Source organism: Vanessa cardui, chromosome 21 (assembly GCF_905220365.1).
Source record: "Vanessa cardui chromosome 21, ilVanCard2.1, whole genome shotgun sequence".
Taxonomy (NCBI): domain Eukaryota; kingdom Metazoa; phylum Arthropoda; class Insecta; order Lepidoptera; family Nymphalidae; genus Vanessa; species Vanessa cardui.
In genome coordinates, this window is record NC_061143.1 from 957,068 (window position 1) to 982,207 (window position 25,140).

At 35.4% G+C, this 25,140-nt stretch overlaps 1 protein-coding gene across 1 annotated transcript; it reads right to left on the minus strand.

Annotated features, from left to right (window-relative positions):
- Window positions 1-5,234: 5,234 nt before the first annotated feature.
- On the minus strand, window positions 5,235-25,140 carry LOC124539074 (kinesin-like protein Klp61F). Its single transcript, XM_047116397.1, has 20 exons — window positions 24,887-25,140; window positions 23,526-23,673; window positions 23,138-23,287; window positions 22,539-22,757; window positions 22,016-22,104; window positions 20,639-20,887; window positions 19,339-19,592; window positions 18,416-18,645; window positions 17,837-18,000; window positions 16,715-16,854; window positions 15,748-15,839; window positions 14,918-15,121; window positions 13,923-14,090; window positions 12,690-13,071; window positions 11,864-11,979; window positions 10,871-11,002; window positions 9,124-9,346; window positions 8,624-8,730; window positions 6,811-6,975; window positions 5,235-5,440 (listed from the first exon to the last, which is right to left on the minus strand). The coding sequence occupies exons 1-20, from the start codon at window positions 24,949-24,951 to the stop codon at window positions 5,321-5,323; spliced, it is 3,417 nt and encodes a 1,138-aa protein (XP_046972353.1). The 5' UTR covers window positions 24,952-25,140; the 3' UTR covers window positions 5,235-5,320.

Consider the following 25,140-nt stretch of genomic DNA (forward strand, 5'->3'; position numbering starts at 1 on the left):
CAATTCTACCTACCCTGAGCAAAATATTTGAGAAAATAATTCTAAACCAATTATTAGAACACTTTAACAAACATAATCTGCTTCATAGTAAACAATTTGGCTTCACGAGGGGTCGCTCGACTACAGACGCTGGTATCGAGCTTATTAAGAATATCTTTGAAGCCTGGGAAGAGTCACGGGATGCCTTAGGGATTTTCTGTGACTTATCCAAAGCCTTTGATTGTGTTCAACATGAGACTCTGGTCAGGAAACTTTATCACTATGGAATTAGAGAATGTGCGCTCGACCTTCTGACTTCCTATCTTAACAATAGAATTCAGAGGGTTGACGTTAAAGGAAAAAGGTCTCCTGGGGTCTCAGTTGGTATGGGGGTCCCTCAGGGATCAATTCTTGGACCTTTTCTGTTTCTCACATATATAAATGACTTGCCCTTTCTTGTTGGGAACAAACATGATATAGTATTGTTTGCTGATGACACCTCCTTAGTTTTTAAAATTAATAGAAAACAGGTACAGTACGACGACGTAAACAATGCTATAGCTGATATAGTACATTGGTTTAGCGTAAATAATCTTAAACTAAATAATAATAAAACTAAAATTGTGAAATTTAGTACGCCAAATGTACAAAATGTAAAAGCCGATGTACTCATCAATGGGGAATCGATGGATCCAATTGATTCTGCTGAGTTTCTTGGCCTTACTGTTGATGCCAAGTTGCAATGGGGCCCCCATATTGACGGATTGGCGAGTAGACTGAGTTCTGCGGCATTCGCGGTCAAAAAAATTAGATTATGTACCGATGTTGATACGGCTCGCTTAGTATATTTCAGCTACTTTCATAGTATAATGTCATACGGTATTGTGCTGTGGGGCAATGCAGCCGCTATCCATACCATATTTGTGCTACAGAAGAGGGCTATTCGCGCAATCTACAACCTAGGAGCTAAAGAATCGTTAAGGAATAAATTTAAAGAAATCAAGATATTGACTGTTGCTTCTCAATATATATTCTCTAATGTTATGTATGTACGAAAAAATATTAATGATTTCATGAGAAAATGTGATACTCATAACATTGGTACAAGGAACAAACAAAAAACTTGTTACTCCTGATACTCGACTGCGTAGAGTCAGTAACTCCTTTGTGGGGCAATGTATACGGTTTTACAACAGGATCCCAGAAAGCGTTCAAAATGCCTCTGTTGCCAAATTTAAAAAAATTATTAAGGAACGCTTGTGTGCAAAAGGTTATTATACAATTAATGAGTTTATGATCGATAGCACACCTTGGGAATGATACGATCGCCTCCTGGCTATTTCATCTCATATTAAATTGTTTATTTATATAATACATAAGACAAACAAAAAAAAACCCGCTGAGTTTCTTTCGCCGGTTCTTCTCAGGTCAGGGTATTTTCTTTCCGAACCGGTGGTAGTGTTTCAATTGACCATCAATAAGAAAGTGTAATGCTTCTATATTGAATAAAGATATTTGAGTTTGAGTTTGAGTTTGCATGTGAAATACAAAAAAAATGCGATGGGATGAACTGTTTCATCACTATATTTATGTAGGAGTCAGATAAAATAAAACAATAATTACATGCTTAAATATTTATTATAATCAAATTACATGTAACCTAAATAAATATTAAATAGGTAGGCATTAATGATAGTACCTACCTAAATATAATTTGATGAAAAAAAATTTGCAAATCGGAAAAATATATACGACAGAATACATACATACACAAAACGCGTTTTTTAAATTAAGTTTCTTAAATTTGTTTTGCTGTTTGCAATACTGAAATAATTATCAATAAAACAGGTTGGCAACCCTAAAATCAAAAGTTATACGTCACAAATCAAAGTATATCAATATTAATTTTCGTTGAATTTAAATACTTATTAATAATCGTAGTATTAATAAAACTACTCAGCATTTGTATTCGCTTTTCATTTTGTATTCGCTATCGTTGCTCTACAATATTCCACGTATAGTAGGACACAAATTAGATGTAGCATCGGAAAATGCAATGGAATGAAATTAAAACCGATTACTGACGACTTATACAACCAATAGAAATAGCTCCCTGTCGCGCCATTCGACGCTATTCGTCGCTATAGATTAACGCGTCAGAGAAAGAAAGTGCATGTAAATCCACGTGTCAAATTGACGAATATATTAGGTCATATGGTATTATAAGTTATTACGTTTGTGCAAAGATCATATTCGCATGAGAAATAAATATTGATAATTTGGGATAGTACTCAATTCGGATGTGATCGGTTTTACGAATTTTGCCGATGCGACATCTAAGTTGTGTCGTACTATACTCTGTCTGCCTCTTATTGTCTGAGACTAAGTATAGAATCGATATTATTCTATTGTTCTTGCTTTCTGTAATACTGTATTTTACATTTAATACACCTGCTATAGTGTCAGTACCATATTAAGAGTCCAATAGGCTATTTGATTGGTTTTTAAAACACATTTTATATTATTTAGTAAGTTTAAGGAACCCAGTAAAAGTTTTTTTTTTTTTATTTCTAGTACATACGTGTCGAAAAATATCACATCAGATTCCATATTTAAATAGCGCGCGAAAACGCTACTTGGACAATATGGAGCTGTAATGGGGTCGGTGACGTCACTTGCCTGTATTTTAATCTGTGGTACATATAGTAGTCAAGGTCGTATTGTCAAATAGTCTATTGTCATAATCCATTTAATATTTATACCAAGTAGTAAGTATATGTATATCTACATTTTGTAGTTAATTGATGTATAAGCATTTAATTTATCCAAGACAATCTTGAAAAAGTCGCCATCAGTTACCGCCAAACGTCTAACAATTAATTTTTGTAACTATAATTCTAGGGTTTCAAATTAATAAAAGCATTTTAAGATGTGGGCTTCGTGCATTTCAAACGATTATATTTAAATCTGTCGTGTTGTGAAGTATTGTTTGTAATTAATTATTCAAAACTACAAATTCATGACAGCACTGTGTTTAATATCCACCAATCAGGACAAAGTATCATGATTGCTGATTGGTCAATGAGTACTGACAATTTTAATACTAAACAAAATGTTAAGACTCATTATGAAAGTTATTGATTTCGGGATATTTACCATGTTTTTTTTTATTTTTGTTCGGTGGAGCTCGATATTTCGACATTATCTACGAATGTCTTGTTCACGAGACTCTATATTATCAATAACTTATAACAAAAATAACCATGTTAATTCAAAATGTTAACACTCGTATTATTTATCAGAGGTTTCTCTATGCTTTTGTGAAGCTAGATAATCATAGTAATTATTAATTGATAAATCCGTTGAGATCACACCAATGACATATACAAATGCATTTATACCCAAACACATTTGTAATCACACATCTAACCGGACAAAGCTTCTTATAAACTAATATATTTTTGGGAGATTATTTCCTTAAACAAAATTATTAAATAAAACAATAATAATATTTTGAATTTAATAAAACGATACATCCTATATTAGTAGTGTAGTTTGTACCTTGCGACATATACGCCATCTTTGATACTAATATCTAATACTAAATTTCTTTTGACACCTAAAAGACGTCTTATACGGTCGGTGGTTCGAACGCAACTGAATAATTTTGAGGCTGTTTGACGTTTAGATGTTCATAGCCTTTGTAAATCTGTATTCTGGTGCTAAAAGGACTAATATACTTACTTTTAATAACCAGAATAACATTGATATATAATGTATGTTATTTTGTGTGATATTATTAAACTTTTGACGACCTCCGTAGTCGAGTGGTGTATACACCGGTTTGGGTACGCCACTCTGAGGTCCCGGGATCGATTCCCGGCTGAGTCGATGTAGTAGTATAAACCTTTTATTAGCTTTCTATGTCGTCTTGGGTTTGGTATTCTAATTCTAATCTTGGTATTCGTCGTACCTTCTTACTTATACTTTAGCTACTTAAATTGGGATCAGAGTAATGTATGTGATGTTGTCCAATATTTATTTATATTTATTTATTTATTTACTATGTTAAGTTTATGGCATTTTATCACAAATATTTTAAGAATTTGGATAATGGCAACATTTGGTACATATTTTAATCAAAATTATACTTGGAACCTTTCAGCACCAGACTACAAAGTTGCTGTTCTTTTAAGGTTGAAAGTTAAAAGAATTAACGATTATAATTTTAAATATTTAATCGAATACTATATCAATGTATTCATGTCCTAAAACAATCTTTATCGATTGAAATTAATTCTATAAGCTATAGACGCACCGCTCGCTTGCTCTGCGAACACCTCACTGACTCAAAAAGAAGTTTTCCACGTAAATATACATTTACGACCAATTGGAATTATAAGAAAATATAGAAGAACATATATGTTAAATACTAAATATTTTAAACAGATTTTCTTTTTTAACAATTTCCTTAAACAATCTTGTGTCCACTTGCACTGTCCTTTCGCAATATATAATTATATGATAATCAATATATCTCTCGAAAACTATAATACATTATATAGAATAAAATATCGTTACTATTATTATTTAGGTTTAGAGATCTTTGGAAATAAAGATCTCTAAACCTAAATATCGTTACTAACATTGATTTGATTAAATGAATACAAATTACAATCAAGAGTCGAGATAGCCCAGTGGTTAGAACGCGTGCATCTTAACCGATGATTGCGGGATCAAACCCAGGCGAGCACCGCTGATTCATGTGCTTAATTTGTCTTTATAATTCATCTCGTGCTCAGCGGTGAAGGAAAACATCGTGAGGAAACCTGCATGTGACAAATTTCATAGAAATTCTGCCACATGTGTATTCCACCAACCCGCATTGGAACAGCGTGGTGGATGTTCCAAACCTTCTCCTCAAAGGGAGACGAGGCCTTTAGCAGTGGGAATTTACAGGCTGTTGATGTATAAAGTAAAGTAAAGTAAATTAATAGCCTGTAAATTTCCCACTGCTGGGATAAGGCCTCCTCTTCCATTAAGGAGAGGGCTTGGAACATATTCCACCACGCTGATCCAATGCGGGTTGGTGGAATGCACATGTGGCAGAATTTCGATGAAATTAGACACATGCAGGTTTCCTCACGATGTTTTCCTTCACCGCCGAGCACGAGATGAATTATAAACACAAATTAAGCACATATATATAGTGGTGCTTGCCTGGGTTTGAACCCGAAATCATGGCCATCTCGGCTCTTCTGTTGATGTATATTACAATCACACGCAGAGCAATGAGTCCAACAGTTTGCAGAGCAAGCAAGCGGCTTCAGTGCGAGTTGTATCAGTCTGCGTTTCGCTCGTACAGAGGCTTCTTGTGCGAGGCGGGCGCTGGAAGGCGGGAGGGCTTCTTGAAAGACATCGAACGGTTCACATTCTCTTTACCTTGTTGATCCTGCTGTCGCTGGTAGAAAAAGAATATTATTCAATACAAGACTTTATAAATGACTAGCGGTCGCCCGCGTCTTCGCCCGCGTAGATAACGGTTCATAATCAGCCTTCTAATATCCCTACTGCTGAGGCACGGTCACATTTGAAGAATTACTGCAACCGGCGCTTGGATTTATTGTGATAAACCTCAAATTCGTGATCACAAAACCTCAGCCAGACCAACATCAGCCCAGAATCTGATGAGATTCTTAGGGTCGGCCATTATGCTCTAAGGACCGGAGTTAGAACATTTTATAGTTCTATCTTTTATAGTTTAGGCATCATACGCAAAAAATCAACTTTTTTGCTAGATTTTTTCCTTTTTTGTCCGAAAAACCCAAAATATCTTAAGGAACCCTATTTTTTTAAAAAATAAAATTTAGCCTATGTTATGCGGGATTAATTTAGCTTTCGAATGGTGAAAGAATTTTTAAAATCGGTCCAGTAGTTTTTGAGCCTATTCATTACAACCAAACAAACAAAGTTTTGCTCTTTATAATATTAGTGTAGATAAAGAGCTGAGATGGCCCAGTGGTTAGAACTCGTGCATCTTAACCGATGATTGCGGGTTCAACATAGGCAAGCACCACAATATATATGTGTGCTTAATTTGTGTTTATAATTAATCTCGTGCTCGGCGGTGAAGGAAAATATCGTGAGGAAACCTGCATGTGTCTAATTTCATCGAAATTCTGCCACATGGTGGAATATGTTCGAAATCTTCTCCTATATGGAAGAGGAGGCCTTATCTCAGCAGTGGGAAATTTACAGGCTGTTACTTTACTTTACTTTTACTTTAAAAAGCGTGGAGCTAATACCTGTTGACTTCCAAGCAGGATATATTAATTTAAATAATTGTATTTAACTAACATGACTTTGTATTTTTTAAATGATAAAAAAGAGTAAGTACTGAGTTTCTTGCCAGTTCTTCTTAGTAGAATCTACTTTCCGAAACGGTGGTAGTTTCACTTTATTGTAAAATGACGATTCAAAAGTGCTTGTAAAAGCCTACTTGAATAAAGTTTATTTTGATTTGATTTGAATTATAACATGACAATTTTAAAAATCAGACACATTTTGAGACTGATGTCATTAGTATTGTCCCATCTCGGAAGGGAATGTCCAAATATTCAGATATTACAGTGCTTAAGCATGGGCTCAAAGACAAGAAAGGTTTTATGTTTCGCTTGCTGTCACCCTCATCAGATATTCCAACTCAAACATCAGTACTTAGAAATACCGCACATTTACACTCATAACCTTATAGACCATCAAAGTGAGGCCACTTGACTGGAGTTAAAAATATATTTAATTAAGTTGTTTTATCATTCAATCAATACTTACTCGTCTTAAATAAATATCTGTTTCTGAGGTACATTTCATGATGGCAGGTTGGTGCTTGACGGAGTCCGGCGGCGAGGGGGCTGCGAACACCACGGCGGAGTCTTCGGAAGCGGACGACTCACTGTCGCTTCTGGCTTCACTGTCATTCTCCACTAAGATACAATCCTGCACATTGCACACACATTTTATATTACTTATAGTATACTAGGTTGCAGACAAACAGATTAATAGCGACGTTTTATTATTATTTAAGGATATATGAATAGTCAATTAAATAGTCCCAACTTTCGTAGACATTAATTAGCAAGATAACCCTCTTTAGATAGTTTGTGAAGATGTAAGTCGTGGGATTTAAAAAGGGAAATTTAATTATTTATATATTTATAACTAAGGCTAAATCAACGGTTTATATTAAGATATTCGTTTAGTACACATATAATGTTATTTTAATGTTGATTTTTGTATCTGAAATTATATTACCTGCAAGTCAAAAATGTTATGATAAAGAATTATTATATAATCAATTCGATATCCCAAACACTTTGAGAAATTCGAAGTTCATTTATAAATGTCAAAAACAAAAAATCATCTAAAATTGCTCCCTGCGGAACACCCATACTAAGAGACCAGTTACAGAAGACTTTTCTACATATTTATCCAGAACGACATCGTCACAATTGCAATAATCTCTAAAATGACTTTTTCATTCCAAACGGTCTTATTTCGTACACACTTTCTGTTTCAATAATTTTTGATTGACATCTATATACAATTCTGACAATATTAAAATAGAAAGTATGTACGAAATGAGATCGTTTGGAATGAAATAGTCATTTTAGAGATTTTTGCAATTGTGACGATTTCGTTCTGGACGAGCGATATGTGGGGAACGTATATAGCTCATTAAGCGTAGCGACTTTCCATTCTGTACAAGGCCAGAACGCAAGGGTATGAAACTAATCACGTATAGATTGGAAATAACTTTTTGTGTGTAGTATAGTTGGGAATAAAGACGCGAGCATCCACGATACAAACTATACACGATCTGTACGCAAAATTCGTGTATACATTGTAAGAACAGAGTTAAAAACAGCATTACAATAAATACGCGAGGAATTTTCTATGGCTGCGTTCTGACCTTGTATAGAATGGAAATACGCTCGTAAAGCAATAAAGTACAATAGTAAGAGACACTAAAGCTGTAGCAAACCGTATGTATTCGTTACTGAGTAACGGGTACGCCATCTAGTACCGAATACCGAAACGTTACTCAGAAATACATTTCGTTACTCGTATGTTTCGTATGATACGAAACATGCCAGTTTTTGGTGAATATGGTTAATTTATTATTAGCTTATTGTTTAAATTTTATTGTCAATTCATAATTTTCAATACCAACTTTTTGCATTTTCATTATAAATAAACGATTGTGCTGTTATTGAAATATAACATAAGTTCACGGTGAAAAAAATCAAAATAGTAAACCGAGTATCATTGAAAATTTGATAGATTCAACTAGATTCCATCAACAGTTCACTTGTAGTTCTAACCTTTACCTATTAAATCAAAGTAAATTTAGATTAACTCAAATGTACGTAATGTAAACCATAAACATCATATACAGTATACGAATTACATACGCAATATGAATCGATTCGTTGCTCTAACATAACACAGCATGACATGAGACATCAGAAGTAACTAGTAACGATACGAAAGTAACGAGTACTGATTGCTATAGTAACGAATACATGCGGGTATGTTTTTTTCCGTTACTTTTACACCTCTAAGAGACACCACAGGGGGCACTTACGTCGTCGCGGGTGTGGGCGGCGCGGAAGGCGGCCAGCAGGCGCGCGGGGGGCGACGACGCTGCCAGCGCGCGCGGGTAGCGGTACTGCGCGCGCAGCGGGGTGCTGCCTGAGGGGGGGAGACTGGGGTTAGCGGGGTTACTGTGTTTGTATATTTCATCTCGTATCCGATGGACACCGGTAAAATCTCAACGAAGCGGATGGAACTTATAACACGTGCGACGCGGTGGTGATTGCTTATTAGAAACAAATTATGAATTGAATGTCAGTGTCTGAAGTCTATACAGGTAATTCGAGAAGTGTGAGGGTAAAGCCAGTGACTCTTGGTAGCTTCACTCCCAAATTACCACCAGTTAATCATTCACTGACATCTATCACACTTTAGACTTCTTTAGACTGATTGTTTCTTTAAAAAATCTCGGTAACATATTACTGTCTTGACTTAAAACTAATATTAATATCTATGGGATCAGATTTATGATAAAAAGTACTAATTACTTACCAGTTGGACAGTACACAGCATACTCCTGATTGAGACACCGACTTTCCAATTCCTCGAGCCGAGATACCTCCTCACGCAGACTGCCATAGAACTGCTCCACTTCCCGTTGCACGGTGGCCAGGGTCAGAGTCTGGGCGTCGTGATGCGTCTGACTCATGCTGGTGATATTTGACGCGACTGATGACAATGATGAGAGCTCCTCCTTTGTGGATGTTGTCGTTACCTGAAATTATTTTTATAGTATTGTTGAACGAAAATGAAGTGACGTCACCGGACATACGACGAAACGTTACAGAAGATATCTGACAGGCGGGCAGGCGACGGCCATATTAGTTGAGAGAGAGGATAAAAAGATGGATTTCAGTTGCATGTTTAAAGTATTGTTTTATATTGTTGTTATTTTTATTAAATATAATTGTGTTTGTTTGTTAATAGTATTTTTGTGAATAGTAGATTATAGTATATATTATTACTCTGTATTTTTTCCACCAATAGGCTATTTGACAATGCGAAAAATAAATTGTGAATTATTGTAATCTGTGTATATTATGAGTTTAAAAATGGTTATTTACTAACGAAAGTTGAAAATAATACTTAATTTATTCAAAAATCCATAAATAAAAATGCATTTTTTCAAACGTTTGTCACGTGACACAAAACGGTCTTGATTGGCCGGGCTTATGATGAAGTCACTTTCTTGTAAACCTTTCTTTTCTACTGTATGTACCACAGATTAAAATACAGGAAAGTGACATCACCCACCTTATTGCATTGCCATATTGTCCAAGTAGCGTTTTTGTGCGCTGTTTAAATATGGAATTTAAATATGAAAAATTAGAATTACTAGAAATAAAAATATCAACTTTTACTGGGTTCCTTAACTTCTACTAAATAATATAAAATGGATTTTAACCACCAAATAGTCAAATAGCCTACTCTTTCCAGTTATTAATATATCTAATCACATATATAACTCATTTAATACATAGTTATTAAATTACAATCAATTTGAAAAGTTATAAATAACTATGCAAGAAAAAAAAAACCATTTCCATTTATAAGGGTACGTCAATAATTTGGCTTTATAGGAAACTCATCTTTAGGACAAACATCACACTTTATTTGTGAATCTTTCATATAGCAATTTTGGTTTTAAGAAAATTTTTGTTTAAATCTGGACAAACACCTTTCAGTATTCATGTGCTTTCTTTGTGTATATCATCCTTAGTTTGTGCTGACTGCTATGTATGGTATTATATGAGACCTACCACTTACTGTCTTAGCCTAATTGAAGCATTAGTTTGATGCTTTGTTGAAGCATCAGCATTATTTAGATTATATTTTATTTTTCGATACAAGATTTTATACACGATAAAAAAGCGTGGAGCTAATACCTGTTGACTTCCAAGCGGGATATATTAATTTAAATAATTGTATTTAACTAACATGACTTTTACATGTATTTTTTAAATGTTAAAAAAGGGTAACTACTGAGTTTCTTGCCGGTTCTTCTCGGTAGAATCTACTTTCCGAACCGGTGGTAGCTTCACTTAATTGTGATATTACAATTCAAAAGTGCTTGTAAAAGCCTACTTGAATAAAGTTTATTTTGATTTGATTTTTTTATTTCGAAATTTTTAAATCAATATATTTTCTTTGAAAAGATGCCGAGTATAAAACAAATCTTATCTGACGAGTACGATAATGAACTATAATGGATATGTAGATGAAAAATTAATAAACTTACATTTACTTCTCCGACAATGTTATCCAACGTCCGCTGGCACGCTTGCACCATCGATTCGATCACATAATTAGATTCATTCACGAGACAGGTGGCTGCTTCTTGATTCTGTTCTATCAATTCCCTTGATTCATCCTAAAATTTTAATATAAAAAAATGTTGAATATTGAATTTTCGAAGTATGAATAAATATTTAAATATATTTACTAATCAATTCCCTTGATTCATCCTGAAATTTAATATAAAAAAATGTTGAATATTGAATTTTCGAAATATGAATAAATATTTAAATATATTTACTAATCAATTCCCTTGATTCATCCTGAAATTTTAATATAAAAAAATGTTGAATATTGAATTTTCGAAGTATGAATAAATATTTAAACACATTTACAAATATACAATTTGTTTGTTTAATGTACAATTACAGTGAAATAAACCTTATTTAATTTTTTTTTATTATAGAATAAAGTGGCGGACGAGGATATGGGCCGCCTGATGGTAAGTGGTCACCATCACCCACAGACAATGACGCTGTAAGAAATATTAACTTTTCCTTACATCTTCAATGCGCCACCAACCTTGGGAACTAAGATGTTATGTCCCTTGTGCCGGTAGTTACACTGGCTCACTCACTCACCCTTCAAACCAGAACACAACAATACTGAGTTAGTTGGCGGTAGAATAACTGATGAGTGGGTGGTACCTACCCAGACGGGCTTGCACAAAGCCCTACCACCAAGTTTATTAGTATTGTTTAATGTATATTTCTTTTACATCCACAAGATAACTGGATACTGTGTCACATTATTTCATCTTCTTCCCAGTCGTTGCCTCATTACTGAGGGTCGTAACCACCATGCGTGTGGCTTTCCTATACACTCCACACCACCTTCCTACTCTGTGCCATGGTAGGCAAGCCTGGGCACTATGGTCCCGTAGACAGCTTTACTGTGTATATATCTGTGTCATATTATTTAAAGTGATATAGGTTACCTGAATATGTGACTGTGTCTTTTGGAGATTTTGTATTAAATCTGTTTTTATCGTCTCTACCACTTGCAGAGCGCCGTCACTCAAGCTGTTGATATTTGACGCCATAACTGTATGATCTGAAATGTATACAACTGTTAGATTTGTGTGCACTATTAATGAAGATTTTAAGGATAAATTTCAAAGGTAATTGTGCAGCTCTCTTTCCGATCTGCAACCCCCCTTATATAATGAAACCGCTATGGTATTCAATGAATTTTATGGCTTGAGTTTATAATTCATATCAAGGAAACCTGCATATGTCAGATGGAATTCTACCTCAATGTTATCTAAGCTGCAATGGCGTAACATGGAACAAATACCTAAACTTTAGTTGAGCCGACCATTGACCAGTATTGCAAAATTTAGCAAGTCAAATTTGCATTTAAAATTTTTAATAATACCAATAAAACGTCCCCTTAATAAATTAGAGTCGAGATGGCTCAGTGGTTAGAACGCGTGCATCTTAACCGATGATTGCGGGTTCAAACCCAGGCAAGCACCGCTGTTTCATGTGATTAATTTTTCTTTATAATTCATCTCATGCTCATCGTGAGGAGACCTGCATGTGACAAATTTCATAGAAATACTGCCACATGTGTATTCCACCAACTCGCATTGGAACAGTGTGGTGGATGTTCCAAACCTTCTCCTCAAAGGGAGAGGCGGCCTTTAGCCGAGCAGTGGGAATTTACAGGCTGTTGTTGTTGTTGTAAATTAGCTTAGCATATTAGAACAAAATAATGGCAATGGCAGAATAATATTATAATAGAACAAAACATGATTATACCCTTTTCATAATCTTCTACAAACACCTTCAATTCATTCAAACACTTCTCCAACTCATTCTCTTGTTCCAATAAATCTTCTCCTATTTGCGCTATCGTTTCCTGATTAACTTTCAACATACTGTTAAGTTGTTCGACATTTTCAGCGGTCCGTTGCTCAAAAATAGTCCTTTGATTTTCTATATCTCTAAGTTTCTGTTGCATGTTCTTCTCTAAGAAGCTTCTCTCGGCAGCCATGTGACGCTCGATGCGTTCCTCTAGAAGCCTTCTTTCCTCTTCCGCCCACTGTAGAAGACGCGACTCGTACTCCGACTTTTCTCTCTCTATGCTCGTCACTTGCTCGGCTAGGTATTTTTCTGTACGTTCCTTCTCTTCTGTGATTGACTAGAATTATAAAGAATAATTCAAAAAATTCAAACGTTTTTTATTGGAGTAGGGTCTCAAGCGCCTCCTTAAGTAGGATTTTATGTTTTTTAAACTGAAAAGCTACCAATTTGCACTTTAGATTTCAGAGGAAGGTACCGACAAGAATAACAGTAGCTACTGTTTTTTTTTTATTTATTTAATAAGTACACTGACAATATACATATTAATTGATGGCTTACACAACATCCAAAAAAAAGAAAAACAACTTCTGATATGTACATCGATTACAAGTGTACATAACATTCATAGTGTATCGTGTCAACATATTTGTTTAAAGTTGAAATTAAAACATATTTTACAATTAAAAAAAAAAAAAAACTGACCTATGCCTAAGCCTATGCCTAAAGCATGTGGTCTATGGTAACTATGGTACATGCATGATAATGAATGAATAATGTATAGTACGACACAACTTAGATGTAGCATCGGCAAAATTCGTAAAACCGATCACATCCGAATTAAGCACGCTATCCTAAACTATCCATATTTATTTCTCATGCGGATATGATCTTTACACAAACGTAATAACTAGTTATATCATATGACCTAATATATTCGTCAATTTGACGCGTCGATTTACATGCACTTGCTTTCTCTGATGCGTGAATCTATAGCGACGAATAGCGTCGAATGGCGCGATAGGGAGCTATTTCTATTGGTTGCGTAAATCGGCAGTAATCGGTTTTATTTTCAATCCATTGCATTGTCCGATGCTACATCTAATTTGTGTCGTACTATACGCTTATTTGAGGTGTTGTTTAAACATAGTAAATACTCAAAATAATTATAGGAAGTAATCAGGTACTGACGTGTATGCGCTGGAGTATGTGCGCGGCAAGGCGCTCGGCGCGGGCCTCCCGGGCCGTACGCTGAGCCGCACTCGCGTGGCGCAGGCGCTCCGCCCCCTGGCGCGCCACGCCCGCCAGCCCCGCGCTGGACTGCTGCAGCCGCCCTAGCAACGACGCACCCGACGATTGCTGACACGGAAAGGTCATCAGTCAACTACATGACACATTTCTTTCTTAAAATAAAATTATCTATAGTCTGTTCGCGTTAAGAATGCAATGAGTTGTCATTGTTTGACCAATCGAATCTTATTTAAAGAAGGGTAAAGGTGTATGTACATTTGTGTTAAAATTCCAACGAATTATATTTGTTTTAAAGACTAAGTGTAATTAATTTAAAAAGCACACATTTACGTAAAAAAATCGTAATTAAGTCAATAATATTTTAATCACTATTACTTACACTATTACTGTCGTCGTTAGTGTTTATAATAAAATAATTTTCTGCAGCGAGTTCCATAACATTATCTAAATCCCACATGGCAATTTCATCTTGTAAGACGTGGTCGCAGCATTTCTCGCACTTTTATTTTTACAAAGTGGTGTGTATTCATTTTTTTAATATCAGTTAATAATAATAAAAATTTAATTTAAATTATAAAAATATCAGTTAATAATAAATCAAATCCACAATCGTCACGTTCGAACTTATGTCTTTACCTGTTCAATGTGAACTTGACTTTGTAATTTGAAAAGATTTGATTGGTCAATGGTGCCGATGAACAATGACAACTCACTGCATTCTTAACGCGAACAGACTATAATTACTAGTGACCGGTGGCGATATCATCCTCCCAGAGCCAACACCGGATCAGATCCACGGAAACATTTTTCTTTTTACATATATGAAGGTTACTGCCGCTCACTAAATATGATCGTCTCACCCATTCCTTAAGAAAAGTCGTCATATTGGAGGTCAAGTCGGCGGTGCCGGCGGCGTGCAAGCATATGAAACTCACCCATTCCCTAAGGAAAGTCGCCATGTTGGATGTGAGGTCGATCCTGCCGGCGTTCTGCAAGCAGGTAAGCACGGCGGCGGCGAGGCGCTGCAGTGCGGCTTGCAAGCGCTGCGCGTGCGCGTGCGCGGCGCTGCGCATGCGCGCGGCGCTGACGTCAGCGCCCGAGTTGATTTCGCTGTACATCGCATTTCTCAATACTGTCATCTGGAAAAGCATATAATCATTAGTTTTTCATATAAGACTCGGCACGCTCGCTGTTTAAATATGGACAACGAAATATTAAAATACTAAAAAGGCAAGAAATAAATCGTGATGTTGGAGATTTCCTTTCTCAACTAAATCACTTGAAACTAACTATACCTTAACTTTCTGCATGTAAAATTCACCTATCAGTATGGCAATCATTTTGAAATAAAAGTTGGAATGACCTATTTGAATATGGCCAACGAAATATTAAATAAACAAAAAAAAAATACTACAAAGTTAAGAAATAAATCGGGATGTTGAAGATTTCCTTTCTCAACTAAATCACTTGAAAATAACCATACCATAACTTTCTGCATGTAAAATTCACCCATGAGTAAGACAGTCACCCTACATATATTTTGCTTCACCACTGAAAATGTGTATAGATCAAACTATTCTATATAATGTTCAGAAGTTCTTTATTAACACTTCTTACAAAATTCAGCTTCACACTCAAAGCGTACAAATCATACTTTAATTATTTCTCTTATACATAAGAAAACTATGGTTATTAAATATCAGCTGAAGTATATTATAATATGTTATACAAGAATGTAAATAGAATTGAAATGGATTAATAATACCTTATTCATGGTCTCCATAGCTTGTTGGACCAAATCGTCAAGTCTTTGTTTGCTCTGATTTTGCATTTGAGTGCTGTCCTGTGTGTATGAATCTGAAATAGTAAATAAAATAGAAATATAATTATTTTTACATGTTCATACAAACAGTAAGCAAGTAACCATTCAATCAAACATTAATAATACTTGAATTGGGAAGATTGATATAATACTTGAAAGTCGATTATTAATAAGAGTTTTCACAAGATATGCCAAACATAAGAATTGAATTGACCGTCCCAATATTTGGACCTAGAATCTTGTAATCTGTGACGGGAACCTAATGTATGACGTTGATGATGTAAATAAAAAAGTCATAAATGGGCAGGCAAATAGGCCACCTGATGGTAAGTGGTAGGCAGCTCCCTACAGACACCAGAACATTCAACCATTCTTTACGGCGTTATAGCGTCACCAACCTTGGCAATACAAGGCATATTCCTTACATCTGTAAACTGGCTCATTCAGCTTTCAAAAATTGTATTGCCACTTGGCAGTAGAATATATATTACAACTATACATGAGTGCATGGTACCTAAAGGGGCTTGCACAAAGCCCTCCCATCAACTCCAAACTTAACACTAGTAAAAAAAAAAAAAGTAAAGTAACAGCCTGTAAATTTCCCACTGCTGAGATAAGGCCTCCTCTTCCGTTAAGGAGAGGGTTTGGAACGTATTCCACCACGCTGTTCCAATGCGGGTTGGTGGAATGCACATGTGGCAGAATTTCGATGAAATTAGACACATGCAGGTTTCCTCACGATGTTTTCCTTCACCGCCGAGCACGAGATGAATTATAAACACAATTAAGCACATATATATAGTGGTGCTTGCCTGGGTTTGAACCCGTAATCATCGGTTAAGATGCACGCGTTCTAACCACTGGGCCATCTCAGCTCTAATACTACATATACATCACAACAATATCTCACCCATAGCGGTCTGGACATCAGCGAGGGCCTGAGTGAGGGCCCCGACGAAGTTCTCGGTGCCGCCCGTTATGTTGTTCCGGTGCTGGGCAGATATCTCGCGGTACGTCCGCGTTATTTCTAGATTAGTTGATTCCACTGTTCTGGGACAAAAATAAAAAAATTATATTATAGTTAAATACTTTTTAACGACCTTAGTTATAGTGCAGTAACCCCGCACATACCGCTGACGATGGAATATAGAACACAATCAAACTGCTTACACGCACATTCCATATTGTTTTCGTAAATAATTAATATTAGAATTTAAAATCAGTCTTGTAATAGATAGATAAGTCAAATGTAATTAATTAATAAAATATATAATTTTGTTAATTTTAAATAAATAAATACTTTTTTAAAAAGTCTTTCTCCGAACACCGTAACATAAGTCCTTACATTATTAATTTTTTTTTCTATGTTGTCTTAACTGGGTGTTTGTGGTACCGTTGTGATTTCTGATTTTCCATAACACAAGTGCTTTTTTTTTTGTGGCTTTTATTTGCGCCAAAAAGGCATAGATTATTTCGCCAATGTCGCGTGCGATGGAGAAGACACGATGGAGATTGATCGGTTCGGTCGAGATTACATGCTCAAATTAATTTTGAAAGCATAATAGCACTAGACGGATTGAAGACCCAACACAAATGTTTTAGCTACTTACATTAGGATCAGAGTAATGTATGTGATGTTGTGCAAGTTAAAAGACACCATTTAAAAAAAATACTGATATATCGAGTCGAGATGGCCCAGTGGTTAGAACGCGTGCATCTTAACCGATGATTGCGGGTTCAAACCCAGGCAAGCACCGCTGATTCATGTGCATTCATGTAATTTGTCTTTATAATTCATCTCGTGCTCGGCGGTGAAGGAAAACATCGTGAGGAAACCTGCATATGACAAATTCCATAAAAATTCTGCCACATGTGTATTCCACCAACCCACCCGCATTGGAACAGCGTGGTGGAATATGTTCCAAACCTTCTCCTTAAAGGGAGAGGAGGCCTTTAGCCCAGCAGTGGGAATTTACAGGCTGTTGTTGTTGTTGTACTGATATATGCAGAGACTACCATATGATATGCATACTTTCTCTTATCAATTGAATCCAGCAGCTTTGCAGCGTCAGTGGAAGCTGCATCAGCGACCTCTAGCAGCTGCTTGGCTTGCGACGAAAGCACTTTCTCAGTCTCCATCTGCTTGCTGACGAGGTAGCGCTGCTCTTCATAGTGCATTTTTGTAGTTTTTAACATCTGTAATCAATTTTATATGTCTAACTTTTACCTTTGACATTTTTTGAATCCTGGATAATTGTAAAATTATTATTCAAATCGCACTACTGACATAATTATGCTTAAAATATTATATACAATTTAAAATGTTAACAGGAGTATAACAATATCTGCTGATAAAACACTTTATTTTGAGGCAAATCTTTAAAGGAAAAATGTAAAGAAAAGAAAACGCTGGATAATAAAGTTACGAAGTCGGTAATACACTGTTGTGGCCCGACAGCAGATGCATGGATTCTTCGATTGTAATAGGGAACAGCTTAGCTCTCTAGCTATTCCCTTCTGGGAATGGCTGAGATGGTTAAGTTAGTCAAGAGGACATAATCACTAAAGTTATTTAAGCTTCAGCAACATTAAGGTAACATTAAGATCTTACATTGGTAGTATTAGCGAGCATGTTCTCCGTCGAGCACAGCTTGCTTACGGTGGAGTTAAGCTGCTGCTTATGCTCCTCAAGCGAGCAGTTGAGCTCCTTGAACACTGACTCCATGCGCTCCCGCTCCTCCTCCATCGCGCGCTTCTTCAGCAGTAACTCCTGGATTTCCTTGCGCTGTTCTTCTTGTTTAAGCGTCATTTCAGCGAACGTCTCGTTCGCTAAGTATACACCTGGAAAAATATTGTGAGGATTGAATATTATATTACAGAGTTAAGTGTAAGACCCAACAGGCCAATGAACCAAGTGAATGATGACACATACAAAGAGGAAATAAAGAGAATTTGATTGCAGTCAATCACATTGGAAGCAGATAATGAATAACTTTCAAACTTACTTTCAATATAAATATAACATATTATAGTACTCATAAAAAATGTACCTTAAACCAGTGAAATAAATTCAATCAGATTATTAGTTCCCAAGATTTCTTTTTTATGTTTTAGGTAGGCAGGCGAGCGTATGGGCCACCTGATGGTAAGTGGTCACCATCACCCATAGACAATGACGCTGTAAGAAATATTAACTATTCCTTACATCGTCTATATACCACCAACCTTGGGAACTATGATGTTATGTCCCTTGTGCCAGTAGTTACAATGGCTCACTCACCCTTCAAACCGGAACACAACAATACTGCGTACTGTTGTTCGGCGGTAGAATAACTGATGTGTGGGTGGTACCTACCCAGACGGGCACAAAACCCTACCACCAAGCCTCCTGCCTCCTCACACAATTTTACCTCTTCATAATAGTAGTATAGATTCTGTTCATTAACAGAATCTGAAACCCTGAAGTCAGAGTTAATAGTGAGGAGGCAAAACCGCACTCAGTTCAGTTAGAATATAAGAAAATACAGTATTTACCATTCTTTTCCCTGGCTGCGTGTAAGTCCCTCTTAAGCCTATCTATCTCCTCGGCGTAGTCTTTGAGGATCGCCTTCTTCGTCATCTTCTGGTTGACTTCCGGCTTATTCTGGATGTTCTTGGCTCGGTTGGCGTACTCCAGCGTGCTCATGGTCTCCTCGAGGTCCTTGTGGCCGGGCGATATGGTCGCTATTATGGACGTCTTCGTCCGACCGCCGAGAGACTCTTGTAAGATTCTTGTTAATTTTGACTCTCTGGAAGAAGTATTTTGCAAAATTTTATATGGTGACTTTAATCCCAGAGGCGTAGCTACCGGGGCCCCCGGGCTACGAGGGCCCCAAACGCACGTAGGTAATTGACACATGACAGATATTATTAACACACACGGATAATCATGATGATAACAGATAATTATGATAAATAAATATTTATTTAAATATTATGCAATTACTTTTGTGAGAACTCTTTCCTGTTCCTAAGGGTCCCAAACAATTATTTATAGGGGGCCCCATCAAAGCACGCTACGATTCTGTTTAATCCATGCTATGAATGATTAATGATAATTATAATAATAATTTAATTTAATATTATTTATTCTCTCCCACATTACATACATTACAGTTTAAACGCATCTTAATAACAAGTACAATTGTGTGTGCGAGACAGGAGCCCAAACTAGGTTGCCCTGTGCTAAGGTAAATGTGCTAAATTGATGACAGAGTATAAATCAAAGTCGTTTAAAACGGTCTGTCCCTATGTATGCGTAGATCTTTAGTTTTACACAATGGATTTTGATGTGATTTTTTTATATAATAGATGGTATTCAAGAAGAAAGTTTTTGTAAATCATACATTTACAAACAAACACTTATAATTTTAGTTTCTAAAGTGATGTCGTAAATAAACATATTCTGCAGTTTATTTAGTATTAGCATTGCACCTGTGCCGAGGCGGTTTGCTGTCGAGATGGGCCAGTGGTTAGAACGCGTGCAACTTAACCGATGATTGCGGGTTCAAACCCAGGCAAGCACCGCTGATTCATGTGCTTAATTTGTCTTTATAATTCATCTCGTGCTCAGCGGTGAAGGAAAACATCGTGAGGAAACCTGCATGTGACAAATTTCATAGAAATTCTGCCACATGTGTATACCCCATACTGCCATATGTTCCACACCTCCTCAAAGGGAGAGGAGGCCTTTAGCCCAGCAATGGGTATTTACAGGCTGTTGTTGTTGTTGTGATATAGTCAAGGATTCTTGTAAACCGTTATTGAAGCAGCTTGTGACGTCACAGCAGCGTACCGGTAGGGGATGTGCGGGTGCCGCTCGACGAGCGCCGTGATGACGCGGCCGAGCGTGAGCAGCGACTGGTTGATGTTGACGCACTCGCGGGCGCGCTCGCGCTTGGCGGGGTTGTCGGAGCCCGCCTTGCTGATGTTCTCCGAGCCGGCCAGGTCCACGAGATTCAGCTTCCCGATCTTCACGAGCTCCTCGCCCTCCGGGCTGTTCTCCTTCATGTGGATCACTATCGTGAACACAGTGTGCGATCGGCTGGAAAGCAATTATTTGTTATGTTAAAACATTAGTTATATTAAAGTATAACAATTCACAGTAACACTTTGATTCAGTGATAATTTATCGCAGTTGTTACAAGCCTATAACGCCAAGTATCCGACTTTGCAAAGTCAAATAAAGAAAGGCCTATGGCCAGCAGTGGACGAAATGAGCTGCTGATGAAAGTCAAATAAATACTACTACTCAAGAGTCTCGTACAAAGCTATATTATCAAGTCAAATTAGGTCACATTTATTTGCAAATATACCCATATCAACGAAACCTCAAAGAGATCTTAACAATACATATATACCAATTGAATATATATGTTCAAAACACTTCGCTCAACTAGCTTGAAGATTGTTTGTGAATTGAATGATTGATTGTTTGTGTGTCAGTCTACAGGTGCATACATCATACAAACAGTAGTAGTAAACTTACAAGGGAACTTTGTAACAACCGCCACAGTTCCTGCAATATTACCTTCATTATATAACTATGTAACCACTGCTCAGATATATATTTGAAATTACAATAAGAAATCAGATGAGTAAAATTAAAAGCTACATAATAATAAATAATTAGTCCTGACACTGGCAATGTTGAAACAAGGGATTAGAATAATAAATTCCTTTTTTAATACTGGCCTATTCAGTCTTTATATGGCGATATAAGTATAGCTTATCAGCTAAGTATTGATGTCTATCAGTAGAAAACAATATCAGTAGGGACTGCTTAATTAGTCTACATGGGAGAACATTAATAAATATTTTTTGTTGAGTATGGTATCTAAGCCTAGAGATGCGAAATTATTGCATGGTGACGATGATGACAATGACGTTATCCTGACCGAGACACAAATACATTTATCCATTAAACTCATAATGAAAGGCTTTTGATGTATTCTGAGGCAAGAGTATTAACACTGCGAACAGTAGACTCTAGGGTATTATGAAGAATTTCATATATTTTTCGTTCAAACCTAGGGAGTAACAAACAAGTCCAAAAACTCTTTCTTTAACTTCATAAATCAGAGAAACAAATCACTAAACATTTGTGAATGTCTCGAAGCATCTCGCTTCAGGTCACTTAGATGCTCATACTGTACTTGCATTAGATATTTACCTAGATTGAGCATTCATTAGAGTGGAGGCTACCCTCTTCCGTTCCTGCCCCTGAGCCATGATCTTGTAAACCTCATTCTTGTTGTAAACCTGTAGACAAAAACATATTGTTAAACCACATTAATCTAGTTCTCAGCTTGTCTTATTGTTTGTTGAATCCAATATTAGCGCTGCTCTATTTCTTTGAGTCTTTATATGCACCAAATTTATGAAGAAAGAAATAAATAGTAATTTGTATAATCATTGTAATTGAATTATGAAAAACATGTACAAATACTTCAATACACAGTTATTATTACCAGAATCTACATTCATGAAATTTAATTGCATTGAAATACAACTTAAGTACTTTAAAGATTATTATTATTAAAAAATTGCTAATGTTTGGCACAGTGGTTACCATACCTAAAAGGAGACTTTTATGTTACACTGTTAAAAACCTTGTAGGAATTATTAAATAAATAATATTTATTTAATTTTATTTATTTACATCATATTATTAAATAAAAATATTTTACACTTACAGTGATCTCCTCCAAGCCATTCACTATATTGGCACCCTTCCTGGTGACATCTTCGTAGATCCTCAGTTTAGAGTTGTCTTCTGATGTTGAGAGTAAGTCAAAAAGTTCCTCATTGTAGAGCTCTAAGTATGACACTCGGACCGTGTACTCTGTGTTCGATATACGAAGCTCGTCAAAGATCTGGCTGAGTGCACGGGGAATTATACCAGCTAGTGGATCCTGAATTAAAATAGAAATTAAAAACAATTATTTATTTAGTTATCACTTCATATCATGCAGAAAATCTAAGTGTAAGTACGCTATATGAAAATTACATTGTCTGTATTACTGTTTAAAGTATTCAAAACAATAATGAACATTTAAATTATTGTGGACTACATTCTCGCTCCTATGGTGAGTGGCCCATTATTGATTTATGGAATGGTTATTTATAATTGGCTAATATATATGGACACTACTATTTGAGAGCCAGTCTACCAAACTTTCCTATACTATAATATAAAAGTCTTTTAAAATGTCATACTTAGTTTGAAAATGTAACAATAATAAATAAAATTTATTTTATTATAAAAACTTAATAAATTAGAATATATCCTTACACTCTGCCAAGTGGTTTCATCAGCAGCAGCCTCGCCGACCATGGTATGTGTTTTGCCCGTACCAGTCTGACCATATGCAAAAACTGTGCAGTTGTAACCAGCCAACACTTCCTCGATCAGCGGACTGACTACTTCTTGGTAAATCTCTACCTGAAATTTATATAGTCAACAACAATGTAACATAACATTAAATAGTCATGTGAAATTTATAAAAAACTACTCAATTTCAAAATGACTTATTATGAAAATAATATTAAAGTAACATTAATTTTCATTTCAAACAATAGTATATAGACTAATAATAATATAAAAACCTATCACTCAGAAAAATCTTTGTTAATATGAATCAATGCTAGTAATCTTAATAAGTATTGTTAAAACAAGGTACCTGCTTAGATAGGGGAGGGAAGGCACGGTCGAAGGTAAATCTCTTAGTGTGCATGCTCTGCTGAGACTGACGCACGACCACCTCCCTTCCATTTACCACTTCCACAACACCGAGAGACTTGATGTCGCGCTCCCGTTGGTTCAGAGGCCTAAAATACAATCATTTTAGAATCACATAAAATATTATTACACATACTTGATGTGAAAGATATGATTACAATAACAATGATAGAAAGACATTGTGAGGCGGAAGAATCTCTGTACAGCTTAGTTTCAACTCGTCTCTTTACCTCGGCCATAAAATCCAAATAATAATTTACTAAGCAAAAGTACCAGGAATTATGTAAATTAATACAATAATCAAATTATAAATATAAGTTTAACATTTTTCTCTAATGTTACAATTCAAAAGATTAGTCACTAGATCTCACACCTGACCCATTCTCTTGGCAAAATTCTCGGTCAATCATCAATCATACGAAAATTAAAACACCTCCTATTCATTCTAATAAGTTACAGTAGTATTTTACAAATAAGAATGTAGAGCATAGGATTTTTTTATACAAAGCTTAAATACTATCCTATTATGAATTTTATTTTTAAACAATTCAATTTAGACATGATAGACAATGACTCAACTTTTATTAAAGAATTCAGTTACAAAACATAAGTTAAATAAAACAATTTTACTATACATTATAGTAGAACCTTACAAAGTTTTGAAATTAAGTTCTACTTGTGAAAAAAGATTATAAAATCAAATAATCCAAAAAGAATGGTCTGAGATATTCTTTCTTACTAATTAAATAACATAGATGTGTTCATTAAATACAATAATATATTTTAAGAACTTACTGAAATAACAGTTATAAATAAGAATTTTAATACTTTATAATTGAATAAATCTTATAAAAGTTAACCATTACTGAATAAATATCTCAATACCATTATAATAAACATTCATTATAACTGCTGGTACTTTAAATATTAAATAGTATCTATATTTTATGAATGAGTCACTAGACTTATTAGAGTCAGTTAGACTATTCATTTAACTTAATAAAACGAGGCATATTTTAAAATTATAGCAAGTTATGCAAGTTCACTGAAATATGATGAAAGAGGACTTAAGATATGAGTCATAATATCAATTATTATAAATTAATGGTAACTTAAGATGATTAGCCCAATTATCAAAAGGTTGGAAGCTTATTCTTTTCATACTGTCTAACCAGGTTTAGGCTTAATCAATGAGAAGATACATAAGATTAATAAGCTTAAAAATCCATATTTGGACCATTTATTATGAACATTTACTAAAGGTGAAATTGTTAATATATACTTTGTTGGTTTTAAATGTACCTGAGCCTCACGAACACTTGGATATTTTGATTTTTTTCCTTCCTGCATCCTTTTTCGGACGTCATCTTGATATAACACACATACAATTCACTAAAGTTATTTTCACAATTATCACACAAATTTCCTAATAGTTTCAACAATTATCCTTACAAAACCACTAAAAAAAGCTAAAATAATTTGAACTCATCAACAGATATTCGTTGGATGTTTGGGTGAGTCGTTACAAATCTTCGTTTAAGTAAATTCAAATTTTG

Bases quoted from the DNA above. Each gene is read 5' to 3' on its own strand.
- LOC124539074 (XM_047116397.1), bottom strand. From the start codon at position 24,951: ATGACGTCCGAAAAAGGATGCAGGAAGGAAAAAAATCAAAATATCCAA. The intron at 22,105-22,538 runs GTAAGTGTAAAA...TTTTGTCTACAG, and splicing joins ATGGCTTGGAGGAGATCACT to GTTTACAACAAGAATGAGGT. The intron at 15,122-15,747 runs GTATTATTAATC...ATGCTTTTCCAG, and splicing joins CTATGGAGACCATGAATAAG to ATGACAGTATTGAGAAATGC.